Source organism: Coenobita brevimanus, chromosome 41 (genome assembly GCF_032717465.1).
Source record: "Coenobita brevimanus isolate Jiangsu-jjx chromosome 41, ASM3271746v2, whole genome shotgun sequence".
NCBI classification, from domain to species: domain Eukaryota; kingdom Metazoa; phylum Arthropoda; class Malacostraca; order Decapoda; family Coenobitidae; genus Coenobita; species Coenobita brevimanus.
In genome coordinates, this window is record NC_136994.1 from 15452242 (window position 1) to 15467659 (window position 15418).

At 41.4% G+C, this 15418-nt stretch overlaps 1 protein-coding gene across 1 annotated transcript in view; it reads left to right on the top strand.

The window, feature by feature from the left end:
- LOC145397523 (uncharacterized) overlaps positions 1–3178 on the top strand; it is an 85677-nt gene extending 82499 nt beyond the window's left edge. Inside the window, exon 8 of the mRNA XM_080270593.1 lies at positions 2844–3178. Within this exon, the coding sequence (XP_080126719.1) occupies positions 2844–3178 (335 nt within the window). The remainder of the gene's footprint in view (positions 1–2843) is intronic.
- Positions 3179–15418: the final 12240 nt, after the last annotated feature.

Here is a 15418-nt window from a genome sequence, read left to right on the forward strand (position 1 = left end):
ATAGAGCTGACACAGAATAATAGAGCTGACACAGAATAATAGAGTTGACACAGAACAATAGAGATGACACAGAATAATAGAGTTGACACAGAATAATAGAGCTGACACAGAATAATACAGTTGACACAGAATAATACAGTTGACACAGAATGATACAGTTGACACAGAATAATACAGTTGACACAGAATAATACAGTTGACACAGAATAATACAGTTGACACAGAATAATACAGTTGACACAGAATAATACAGTTGACACAGAAATATAGACTTGAATAAGAGAGTTCAAACAGAATGCTAGAGCTGTGCCAACCATGAGAGGGGTTTGCGGTTCTCCTATGGTCCTTGTACTCTAACCTGGCAGATCTCCCTAGCACCTCTTCCTTAGCGATTTATTTAGGACGGGTTAACATTAATTTATATGTTATTTATGCAGAACTCGGTAACACTGGAATGATTTAAATTGGCACAGAAAAGGATAGCAAGGAGTAATAAAATAAATCACTTAGGAAGAGGTGTTAGGGAGCTTCCTTAACCGACCAGAACTGAAGAGGACAGCAAGAAGTAATAAGCAAAATAAATCGCTTGGTGAAAAGTGTTAGGGAGCTTTCTTAACCGACGAGAATGGAAGAGGGTAGTAAGGAGCAATAAAATAAATCGCTTACGAAGAGGTGTTAGGCAGCTTCCTTAACCGACCAGAACTGAAGAGGATAGTAAGAAGTAAGAAGCAAAATAAATCGCTTAGGAAGTGATATTAGGGAACTTCTTTAACTGATAAGAATAGATGAGGACAGTAAGGAATAATAAGCAAAATAAATCGCTTGGTAAAAGGTGTTAGGGAGCTTCTTAAACTGACAAGAATAGATGAGGATAGTAAGGAGTAATAAGCAAAATAAATCGCTTGGGAATAAGTGTTACTTCCTTAACCGACGAGAATAGAGGCGGACAGTAAGGAGTAATAAGCAAAATAAATCACTTAGGAAGAGGTGTTAGGGAGCTTCCTTAACCGACCAGAATCGAAGAGGATAGTAAGGAGTAATAAGCAAAATAAATCGCTTGGGAAAAGGTGTTAGGGAGCTTCCTTAACCGACCAGAATTGAAGAGGATAGTTAGGAGTAATAAGAAAAATAAATCACTTGGTAAAAGGTGTTAGGGAGCTTCTTTAACTGATAAGAATAGATGAGGATAGTAAGGAATAATAAGCAAAATAAATCGCTTAGGAAGAGGTGTAAGGGAGCGTCCTTAACCGACAAGAATTGATGAGGATAGTAAGGAGCAATAACCAAAATAAATCGCTAAGGAAGAGGTGTTCGGGAGCTTCCTTAACAGACGGACCCAAGAGTAGCCAGACAGGAATAAATTTGACTAGTAACCAAGGAGACTCAATCCTACCAATAAGCTTCACTGGTTTTTATGCAACCATGAGAGTGAGAGACTGACAAGGAGAGTGTATGTGAGTGAGGTGGAGGAGGAGAGAGGGAGGGGAAGGCCAAGGATGAGATGGAGGGATGGAGTGGAGAGGTATATGAGAGAGGGGGGTGTGAATTGGGAGCAGGGCAGTGAAATGGCGGGGGACAGGGTGACGTGGAGGCGATTTGCTTGTGGCCACCCCGTATAAGGGATTAAGGCGTCTGGCAATAGATAGACAGATAATTAGTCAGACTGGAGGATTAATTTGACTAGCAACCAAGGAGACGCCCGAGTATAATATCAGGTTACTATGGAGAGACAAACTAAGAGAAAGGATAAATAGGATACTAAACGATATTACGCTGCTCTCTCTTGTGCAACACCCCACCCACACACACACACACACACACACACACACACACACACACACACACACACACAGCTCACCTTCGACCCTCTCTCTCTCTCTCTCTTTCTCTCTCTCAAAACCTTTCTGTGTCACAAAATCATCATTCTCTCTCTCTCTTAACCTTTCTATATCACAAATGATTACCACTCACAAAATCATCATTCTCTCTCTCTCTCTCTCTCTCTCTCTCTCTCTCTCTCACACATTAATAACCCCGCCTTCATCCGTTCATTATCTCTACCCCTCCTACTTAAAGTCACTCACTCTATCAGTCGCAGCTTGTGTGGCTGAGAGAGAGAGAGAGAGAGAGAGAGAGAGAGAGAGAGAGAGAGAGAGAGAGGAGAAAGGGACTGTGATAGACAATTATATAAATAGACATACAAAGAGACTGATAGACAGACAGACAGATAGATAAGTAGAGAGAGAGAGAGAGATTTTATGAGAGCCTGACAGATAGATAAACCGACAGATAGATAGACAAATAAGTAGACAGACACAAAGGCTAAATGTGTGTGTGTGTGTGTGTGTGTGTGTGTGTGTGTGTGTGTGTGTGTGTGTGTGTGTGTGAGGTGACCCAAGCTGACCTACACTTGACCTCTCGTGACCTGTACACACGCGAGACAGAGGATGTGTGTGTGTGTGTGTGTGTGTGTGTGTGTGTGTGTAAATTAATGTATGTATGTATGTATGTACGTGTATATGTATGTATGTATGCATGTATGCTATATGTATGTATTGTAAGAATTCATTTACTTTAAGTGAAATAGATAGATAGATAAACAGATAGACAGATAGATAGACAGAAATATAACTAAGATATTTAAACGTAATCTACACTATCACACCGTCACCCATTCTGCACTAACACCCACTGTCTATATTGTAATAAGCTAGGGATATCTCTTTATGGCATTGAACTTGTAAGAGATCCACAGCTTATTCCCCTATCAAATCTCTCTCTCTCTACTTTCATGGGGGTAATTCCAGCCTAACTTTGACCTTTGACCTCGTGTGACCTTTCAGACGATTGCGAGGGCGAAGGAGGTCTGGTGTCAAGGATGGTGTGTGGGTCCGGTGGAGGGAGCCTACTGCAGTCTAACGCGTCGGGGTGCGTGGGAGCTCCGGCCCAAACCACACCGGGGACTCAGTGCGGCGCCCTCAACCAACCCTACGCCGGTGAGATGTGCACGTATGGTCCTGTGTATGGTGGCTATGGTGGGTATGGTGCCGTGAAGAGCAGGGCATCACCATACACCAGGAGCTCTCCGGTCTATCCCCCGCCCTACCCGGCTCCAGCTCAACTCAATTCGCAGCTCTACCGACAGCCTCCCACCTACCATGACTATTCGACCAGATAAACTACCATGCTACCATACCTACCACCATGATTACCACAACTACCATACCTACCACCATGACTACCACAACTACTATACCTACCACCATGACTACCACAACTACCATACTACCATACCTACCAGCCACCTACCAAGACTACTCCACCAAATAAACTACCATGCTACCATACCTACCACCATGACTACCACAACTACCATACCTACCAGCCACCTACCAAGACTACTCCACCAGATAAACTACCATGCTACCATACCTACCACCATGACTACCACAACTACCATACTACCACCAATACCAGCCAAACCATGACTACCACAACTACCATACTACCATACCTACCACCATGACTACCACAACTACCATACTACCATACCTACCATCACTACCACAACTACCATAACCACCATGACCAAAATTCGCTCTTATGTCAACTCTATCTATAACCAGACACCTTAATCCCGTAAGGGGTGGCCACAAACAAATCGCCTCCATGTCAACCAGTCCCCTGCCATTACGCAGCCCTCCCCCTAACTCAACCCCCCCCCTTCTCTCATATACCTCTCCACTCCATCCCTCCATCTCATCCTTGGTCTCCCCCTCCGGAATTCTACCGCCAATCGCCAATCGCATAGTACCAAATTTCGCAACCCTGTCCTCATCCATCAACCACAGCTACCATTCCTACCACAACTTCCAACCAACCACTACCACAACTACCACCACCACCATCCTACCACAGCTCTGTAATACCTACCACAACTACCACCACCATCCTACCACAGCTCTGTAATATCTACCATAACTACCACCACCATCCTACCACAGCTCTGTAATACCTACCACAACCACCACCACCATCCTACCACAGCTCTGTAATATCTACCATAACTACCACCACCATCCTACCACAGCTCTGTAATACCTACCACAACCATCCTACCACAGCTCTGTAATACCTACCACAACCACCACCACCATCCTACCACAGCTCTGTAATACCTACCACAACTACCACCACCATCCTACCACAGCTCTGTAATATCCACCACAACCACCACCACCATCCTACCACAGCTCTGTAATACCTACCACAACTACCACCACCATCCTACCACAGCTACCAAAACTCTCAGCTCTGTGACTACCACCACCATCCTACCACAGCTACCACAACTCTCAGCTCAATCATATCTACCACAACGACCACCATCATCCTACCACAACTACCATTTCTCCCGTCAACTGGCCACCTACCACGACTTAGCTATCAATTAAGGTACCACAACTACCAGCCTACCACCATCATCACCATCACAACCATCGCTATACCACAATCATCACTACCACCATCAAGGCCTACAGGAACCATCATCACTACCATCAATAACAATTCCATATTTTCTTCCTTAAAAATTTTGCCTCCTGAAGGGGAGAAAAAAAAAAGATGAAAAGTCTAAGGAAATCACACTCCATATTTCGCTGATAAATGTCCTAGGAAACTACCAATAACCAAACGAATAATAATCTATCTATCTATCTATCTATTGCCAGACGCCTCAATCCCGTTTGGGGTGGCCACAAACAAATCGCCTCCAAGTCGCCCTGTCCCCCGCCATTTCACTGCCCTGCTCCCAACTCACACCCCCCTCTCTCATATACCTCTCCACCCCATCCCTCCATCTCATCCTCGGCCTCCCCCTCCCTCTTCCCCCCTCCACCTCACTCACATACACTCTCTTCGTCAGTCTTTCACCCTCCATCCTCTCCACGTGGAATAATAATAATAATAATAATAATAATGATGATGATGATGATGATAATAATAATAATAATAATAATAATAATAATAATAATAATGACGATGATGATAATAATAATAATAATAATAATAATAATAATAATAATAATAATAACAGTGGGATCGTGGTATTTTCACCTTATGTACTTATAGACCAAGCATGTACTTAAAGGAATATTTTTAAGTAAACTAAAATGTACTTAAATTTTAGCACATACTGTACTTAAGTGATTAGTGTTCTTAAGTGAAGGCAAATGTACTTATAAAATACACTTAGAAGCCTGAAGCCATAGGGAGAAAGCATTGTAAGTATATGCTGTCTTTCTCGAGGACAATATGGGTTATGTGTAAAAGAATTCACATCAAAAGTTTTACATACTTATTTCAAGATATTAAAGTGTGTGTGTGTGTGTGTGTGTGTGTGTGTGTGTGTGTGTGTGTGTGTGTGTGTGTGTGTGATGTGTAAAAGAATTCACGTCAACAATTTTACATATGGTACTTATTTCAAGATATTAAAGTGTGTGTGTGTGTGTGTGTGTGTGTGTGTGTGTGTGTGTGTGTGTGTGTGTGTGTGTGTGTGTGTGTGTGTGTGTGTGTGTGTGTGTTTAGTGAGGGTGCAGCTTATTATGCAATATACATGTCCAAATGAAAGTTGCATCTGATATATCTAACACTGCAATAAAGGAACGTCTCGCAAATGAAGGTGCAACTTACTATGCATAAGACAATGAAGTAAGTTGCAGCAAATATCTCTTCACCATTTTGCAAGTGAAGGTGCAACTTAGAGAAAATGGCGAAATTAAAGTTGCATCTAACACTTCTTGCAATCAGCGTGCATGTTGCGAGTGAACGTGCAATTTGTTATGCAAGAATTAAACTAGCGAATATACTACCATCCTATTCCCTTACCATCAAGAAAAGGGAAAGGCTTTATGTGTGGCATTTAAAGACGGTAAGAAAAGGCGTTGAGTGTCATTTTAAGGCTGTAAGGAAAGGCTTTGAGTGTGGCACCTTAAGGCGATATGGGAAGGCTATGTGTGGCACCTTAAGGCGGTATGGAAAGGCGCTGAGTGTGTCATTTTAAGGTGGTAGGGAAAGGCGTTGAGTGTGGCACCTTAAGGCGATATTTTAGTGCGGAGAGGAAGCACACTAACACCTCTTCCTTACCGATTTATTTCTGATTCTCCTCCGTTACTAACACCTCTTCCTTACCGATTTATTTCCGATTCTCCTCCGTTACTAACACCTCTTCCTTACCGATTTATTCCTGATTCTTCTTCCGTTACTAACACCTCTTCCCTACCGATTTATTCCTGATTCTCCTCCGTTACTAACACCTCTTCCTTGCCGATTTATTCCTGATTCTTCTTCCGTTACTAACACCTCTTCCTTACCGATTTATTTCCGATTCTCCTCCGTTACTAACACCTCTTCCTTACCGATTTATTCCTGATTCTTCTTCCGTTACTAACACCTCTTCCTTACCGATTTATTCCTGATTCTCCTCCGTTACTAACACCTCTTCCTTACCGATTTATTCCTGATTCTCCGTTACTAACACCTCTTCCTTACCGATTTATTCCTGAATCTGCTTCGTTAATATATTCTTGTGTGTTACTCACGAAATCTATACTGATATTAAAAAGATCTAAGAGGCAAACATGATGATATTAATGGGTAGTCTGGAAAATAAATCGCTATGGAAAAGGTGTTAGGGAACCTCCAACGAAAATACGGACCATAGAACACAAAATTTCCTGATATTTTGACATGAAAGTAACAAATCAAATGGGGTAAAAGTAACGTTTCGAGTGACACGAAGGTAACAGGGATAGAGAGAATATTTATAAGTAACAGTGAGTGACATTGAAGTAACACTGATGAAGGAAATGAAGACAAAGTAACAGAGTAGGCTAACATGAACGTAACACAATGAAAATGGAAAGTAACAGTGCGACATGAACGTAAAGAAAACGGTGAAAAGTGACATTTGGCGTGACATGAACGTAACACAAAAAAAATAATAATAAAAAGTGTGTGTGTGACATGAAAGGAACGTGAACGAATACAAATGGAAAGGCATGTACTGGGGGTGACACGAAAAATGACAGAAAACACACAAAAAAAGGAGAAAAAAGGGCGATATTTTTAGAAACACAGTGAAATGGCGAGGGACAGGGTGACGTGGAGGCGATTTGTTTGTGGCCACCCCGAACGGGATTGAGGCAATAGATAGATAGATAGATAGACTATGAAAAGGGTTAAGAGGAAGTGCCAAGTGAGCGAAACCAATATAAAAAAAAGATTGAATATTATTGAAAGGGGTATATAAATGAGCCGACGGAGGAAAAGAGTGACGAAAGTGGAAATTATGGAAAATAGTGACTGAAAGGTGACCAGGAAGAAGGGTATTGGAAAAGAAATATTAATCTGTTAGGCGAGAGAGAGAGAGAGAGAGAGAGAGAGAATATGGAAAATACTGCACCCGTAAAACAGAGAAAAATATATATACTTACATTGAGAGAGAGAGAGAGAGAGAGAGAGAGAGAGAATGAAAAACACTGAACCCGTAAAACAAAATATATATATAAAAACGAAAAAAGAAATCATATACAGAAAACAGATTAAAAACTCCATAGGAAAGAATCTGTTCAGAAAAATAAAATCAAAATTGAAAAAAAATAATAAATCATACTAGGCTACACGTACCTTATGGCCAAAAAAAAAAACTCAATAAATAAAAATGTTGAGATACTTAAAACTGCAGTGCCATTTGCTGTGTGTGTGTGTGTGTGTGTGTGTGTGTGTGTGTGTGTGTGTGTGTGTGTGTGTGTGTGTGTGTGTGTGTGTGTGTGTGTGTGTGTGTGTGTGTGTGTGTGTGTGTGTGTGTGTGTGTGTGTGTGTGTGTGTGTGAAATTTCTCTATCACATTAGCTACACCACATTCCTCCCCCCCTCTCTTTCTCCCTCTCTCTCTCTCATACTTTTCCCTCCTCTCTCTCTCTCTCTCTCTCTCTCTTGTATTTTTCCCTCCCCTCTCCTATTTTTCCCTCCTCTCTCTCTCTCTCTCTCTCTCTCTCTCTCTCAGCTCAAAAGAAAGTTACAAATGTGCCAATATTCAACCCAGACCATCTCAAAAACACTTTAAATTTTTAGGTCAAATGTCACTGCTCTTTTAAGTACCTCGAAGTACATAAGTAAAGCACATGTACTTACTTCAAATACTTGAGTCCTTCCATGCTGTGCCTTAAGTAGCCTGTAAGTAAAGAAAAGTTTGTATTAGCACTTTTATGTATTTCTGTAACACTGTGAGACTACAAAGATTATTATTGTTATTATTATTATTGTTATTATTAATGTTGTTGTTATTATTATTATTATTATTATTATTGTTATTATTATTATTATTATTATTATTATTACTGCTGATATTAGTATTATTGTTATTATTATTATTATCATTATTATTATTATTATTACTATTATTTTGTGACAAGCGAATTATTCTCTCCTCTTAATGTAGCAGAGAAGAAATAAATCAAATCTTTAAATATATAAATCCATCCATCTATCCATCCATCCATCCATCCATCCATCCATCTATCCATCCACCATCCATCCATCTATCCATCCATCTATCTATCCATCCATCTATCTATCCATCCATCTATCCATCCATCCATCCATCCACCCATACGCTTTTTTGCCCCATCAGAAGCGTAGGGGCCCGGGGTTAGGCTTCTCAGTCCCTATATTTAAGGCGGGATGACCACCCTCGCCCGCCCCTGAGTCGCATTACCTGACCAACAAACCGATCCCTCAGATTTACACCCACACCAACCCCTTCAGATCGAGGACGTCTTTTGAATACTATTGAGAATTCCTGATGATTTTTTCTGTTCATCTTTTTATTAACCCTTTCCCTATAATGAGTCTTTCCTAGGCTGAAAAATATTATCTGGTGGGAGAATCAACCAAAAAATAATATAAAAAAATCATAGAAGAGATGTTAATGTGAAAAAATTGGCAGTTATAATACATGACTCCAATTACAAATGTTTCAAAATTAACCCAAAATATTAATGGATACGGAAAAAAATATATATATATTGCCCTGTTTTTGGCTGTGAATACAAAAAGTTACATAAATATAGCCATGTTTTTGCTGGGAATACAATAAGGATTACATAGATAATACTGCCGTGTTTTAGCTGTGAATACAAAGAAAGGTTACATAGATACACTGTCATGTTTGTGCTGTGAATACAAAAGGTTACATAGCCATACTGTCATGTTTGTGCTGTGAATACAAAAGGTTACATAGCCATACTGTCATGTTTTAGCTGTGAATACAAAGAAAGGTTACACAGATACACCGCCATATTCTTAGCTGGGAATACAAAAAGTTACATAGATAATACTGTCATGTTTAGGCTGAAAATACAGTGGTCCAAAAAACTTACAAATATTTCAAAATCCACCCAAATACCAATGAATACAAAATACAAAAAAGTTACATAGATATAATGTCATGTTTTTGGGCTGGGAAATTACAAAAAAAAAAAAAAATGGTGCCTTTTTGTAGTTGTAAGAATGTAAGTAATTTTATACAAGAATTTAAAGTTATTTTTTTTTCCATTATTTTGTAACGTGGATTACTGTTGCATTATTTATCCTGTACTGGCTTTATTATTATTATTATTATTATTATTATTATCATTATTATGTTGGCCATGTTATATTATAGGTTAACTGGATACTGTCAACTTTGTATTTGCATTATTATTATTATTATTATTATTACACTGATGATATCTTATATGTTAATTAATTAGTCAACTTTGTACTATCATTACAGTATTATTATTATTATTATTATTATTATTATTATTATTATTATTATCGATACTACTGTTACTATTACTACTACTACTACGATGATGATGATAATGATGATGGTTATTATTATTATTATTATTATCATTATTATTATTATTACTGTGTCTTTTATCAATAATTTGTACATACACCTCACACATTATTTTCTTAAGATATAATAAAACAATTTTGGACCCTTATAAATATTAATCCATTTTTTTTGTCATTGCATATTTCGATTTTTAAAAAGTTTGTAATAAATCAAGTGGTTACAAAATTATATGTATTCTGTAATTACATAATCTGCTTTATTTGTGTTTCTGACGTCACTACAGTCCTGTATTTTAAGTACGGTATGTGATGTATATTTTGTATTGATGTATATAGTATGTATTGATGATGATGATGATTGATAATGACGATGGGAGATTGTGTTTATGGTGATAGTAGCAGTGATGGCAGTGATGATGATGATGATGATGATTGTGAGTATGGTGATAGTGACAATGATGACAATGATGATTATGATCATGATGATGATGATGATGATGAGAGACTGTGAGTATGGTGATAGTGACAATGATGGCAGTGATGATGATGATGATGGGAGATTGTGACTATGGTGATGGTGACAATGATGACAGTGATGATGTTGATGATGACGATGATGATGATGATGATGAAGATTGTGATTACACTAATAGTGACAGTGATGATGATGACGATGATAATAATGACGATGATGATGAAGATTGTGATTACATTGATAGTGACAATGATTATAACAGTGATGATGATGACAATGATGATGATGAAGATTGTGATTACACTGATAGTGACAATGATGATGGTGATGAAGATTGTGATTATGTTGATAGTGATAATGATGATGGTGATGATGATGATGAGTGAAAACGATAATACAGAAAGGTGACTGATGATGATAATGACGATGATACGCTGATGCTGGTGATGACAGTGATGATAATGATGATGAAAATGACAAGAAAAAGATAGTGTTAACAATCCTATCTAAAAATACACTGTCTGGCGCCTTAAAAAGATATCCTGTTCTGTCCCTATTAAGTAACGACCCAGCCCTTCATGTTACAATACCGTCTCTCTCTCTCTCTCTCTCTCTCTCTCTCTCTCTCTCTCTCTCTCTCTCTCTCTCAGGCTCTAAGCTGGTAAAAATGTCAAAACTCTACGGAATCAGCCATCCATGTTTCGTGATCCCTCGGTTACTATGAAAAAGTAAATTCAATTATTCTATATTATACTCCATGAAGAGATAAAGTCAGAGATGATTTTAAAGATAATTATAAATGGGATATCTATGGACAATTATAGTACTAATTATCAGTTTACCAAAAATTTAAGGAAAGTAGTTTTGAGACAATCTGAGGAGGAAGAAAAATCTGATGAGGAAGAAGATGAAGAAGAAGAAGAAGAGGAAGATGATGATGAAGATGAAGAGGAGGAAGACGAGGAGGAGGAGGAGAAAGAAGAAAAAGAAAAAGAGGAAGAAGAAGAAGAGAATGATGATGAAGAAGAAGAGGAGGAGGAGGACGACGGGGACGAGGAGAAGGCGAGGGAAAAGAAGAAGGAAATGATGATGAGGAAGAAGAAGAGGAAGAACACACTAGAAGTCCAAAAACGAAGGGAAGCAAACGAAAAAGTGCTTAGATTGACCTTGATATTAATAGTGACTAAAAAACGTAATGATGGTGATGATAATGATGATGGTGATGATGATGATAATAATGATGATGGAACAATTGTGAAACTAAGGCTGGTGGTGATGGTGATAATGATGATGATGATGATGATGATGATGATGACGATGATGATGATGACGATGATGATGATGATGACGATGATGATATTGACGATGATGATAATGACGATGATGATGATGATGATGGAACAATGGTGAAACTGACGCTGCTAGTGGTGGTGATGATGATGATGATGATGATGATGATGATACAACTGTGAAACTGTTATGATGGTGATAATGTGGTGATACAATGGTGAAACTGCAATGGTGATGATGATGATGATGATGATGATAGGCTGGCTGTAATCCCTATCAGTAATTAGATTAAGTGACGAAGAAAATAAAGGTAATTGATTTTTATTGTTCTTTACTTCTGCCTGTGAGAGAGAGAGAGAGAGAGAGAGAGAGAGAGAGAGAGAGAGAGAGAGAGAGAGAGAGAGAGAGAGAGAGATTTACTTCCCCACCATTACATCACCGTTTTGCCACACTTCCACACCACCACACCATCACACCACTACACTACCACACCACTACACTACCATACCACCACACTACCACACCACCACCACACCACTACACTACCACACCACCATACTACCACACCATCACACTACCACATCACCACACTACCACACCACTACACTACCATACCACCACACTACCACACCACCACCCTACCACCACAACCACACCACTACACTACCACACCACCATACTACCACACCATCACACTACCACATCACCACACTACCACACCACTACACCACCACATTATCACACCACCACTACCACACCACCACGCTACCACACCGCCACGCTACGTCACCACCACACAATCACCCAATCTACTGTCAACACACTAAGGTATTTCCTCACACACACACACACACACACACACACACACACACACACACACACACACACACACACAGAAAGAGAGAGAGAGAGAGAGAGAGAGAGAGGCTAATGACGAAGTGTTTTTCAGTCCTCATTAATTATAAGATGTCACCCTTGTCACACCCTTCCCACCCACCTACACCCTCCCACACCCACCTACACCCTCCCACACTCACCTACACCCAAACCACACCCACCTACACTTACCTTATACCTACATCCAAACCCATCCCACCTATCCAGGCCTACCTACACCTTTACATACCCACCTACACCCACTTACACCCATCCCACCTATCCAGACCTACCTACACCTTCACCTACTTACCTACACCCAGGCCACACCCACGTACACCAAAACTACACCCACTTACACCCAGACCAAACCCACATACACCCAGTCCACACCCGCTTACACCCAGACCACACCCACTTATACCCAGACCACACCCACTTATACCTACACCCAGACCACACCCACTTACACCTACACCCAGACCACACCCACTTACACCTACACCCAGACCACACCCACTTATACCCAGACCACACCCACATGTAGAGAGGAGTATGGTATGTAGGAGGACTACTGGGCCTTGAGAGCAGGCTGTGGAGCCTATGCCCTGAGTCGGACACATAAAAAAAAAAAAAAAAAAAAAAAAAACACACACCCAGACCACACCCACTTACACCCAGACCACACCCACTTATACCCAGACCACACCCACATACACCCAGACCACACCCTCTTACACCCAGACCACACCCACATACACCCAGACCACACCCACTTACACCCAGACCACACCCACATACACCCAGACCACACCCACTTACACCCAGACCACACCCACATACACCCAGACCACACCCACATACACCCAGACCACACCCACTTATACCCAGACCACACCCACATACACCCAGACCACACCCACTTACACCCAGACCACACCCACATACACCCAGACCACACCCACATACACCCAGACCACACCCACATACACCCAGACCACACCCACTTACACCCAGACCACACCCATACACCCAGACCACACCCACTTTTACCCAGACCACACCCACATACACCCAGACCACACCCACTTACACCCAGACCACACCCTCCCACAGCCATCCACAACCTGCTACACCCACTCCACCTATCCACCTACACCCAGACCACACCCACTTATACCCTACCATACCTACAACTATACCTACACTCATGAATCTTTACACCTTCCCTACCCTACACCACACCCACACAATCCACACCAACCCAACTTATCCACACCACGCTCTGCCACACCATACCGTCCACATCAAGATACCAGATCAGTCATACCCACGCTTACACCACCACCACATCACTACCACCACTCACCACTGCATCACACTCCCACAACTGGCATATCACCCCCCGCAATATCATCACTAAAACATACTCTCACCACTACCTCTCTACCACACCATACCACCGCTATACCACACCACTACCACCAACCATATAGAGACTTCGACAAGGCCATAGCACCATACCCTCACCACACGATCATCACAATCATCACCACACAACCACAATCATCATCACCACACCACCACAATCATCATCACCACACCACCACAAACATCATCACCACACCACCACAATCATCACAAAACTTCAAACCTCCTTCAAGACTTCTCTGCATCGTCACCACCACACCACACCACACCACTACCGTACCACATCATCACACCTCACCACACCACCACCACACAGCACTATAAACACCCTGCACACGCACTCCAGCACCACCACACCATATCCACACCAGCATCACACCACCCTGCTATACACTCAGAACAATACCACACCACACCCACACCAGCGCCACACCACTTCATCGTCTACACCTACACCACCTCAACCACCACACCAAACCCACCCAGCCCATACCAGCCACGCACTCAAAGCACCACACACACACACACACACACACACACACACACACACACACACACACACACACACACACACAATCCAAAATACAGACTCCCATCCCTCCCTCCCACCCTCTTTCTCTCTCTCTCTCTCTCTCTCTCTCTCTCTCTCCGTGGGAAAATATGGGTAAAAAATTCCTTCGTGAAACCCAACACCTTCCCTTCTTTTCCCTTCATCACTGGCTATACCTATGAGAGAGAGAGAGAGAGAGAGAGAGAGTGGGGGGGAACAGGAACAGATGGATAAATACAGAGAGAGAGAGAGAGAGAGAGAGAGAGGGAGAGGGTGGGAACAGGAACAGATGGATAAATACAGAGAGAGGGAGAGAGAGGGAGAGGGAGAGAGAGAGAGAGAGAGAGAGAGAGAGAGAGAGAGAGAGAGGGAGGGAGGGAGAGGGTGGGAACAGGAACAGATGGATAAATACAGAGAGAGAGAGAGAGAGAGAGAGAGAGAGAGAGAGAGTGGGAACAGGAACAGATGGATAAATAGAGAGAGAGAGAGAGAGAGAGAGAGAGAGGAAATGAGTAGGATGGTCAAAGGATAATGGTATTTTAATTGTTTCTGGAAGTAAGTGTGAACTCTCTCTCTCTCTCTCTCTCTTTATCCATCCATCCATCTCTTCCTGTTCCCCCCGCCTCTCTCTCTCTCTCTTTCTTTCTCTCTGTCTCTGTCTCTGTCTGTCTCTATCTCTCTCTCTCTCTCTTTATCCATCCATCCATCTGTTCCTGTTCCCCCGCCTCCCCTCTCTCTCTTTCTCTCTCTCAAAATCCTTCAATGATCACATCTAGGAAGACGAAGGAAGGAAGAAAGGAAGGAAGGAAGGAAAGAGGGAGGGAAGGAAGGAAGGAAGGAGGGAGAACTAAGGAGAAAAAAGAAATGAAGAACAGAGAAATGAAGGAGAGG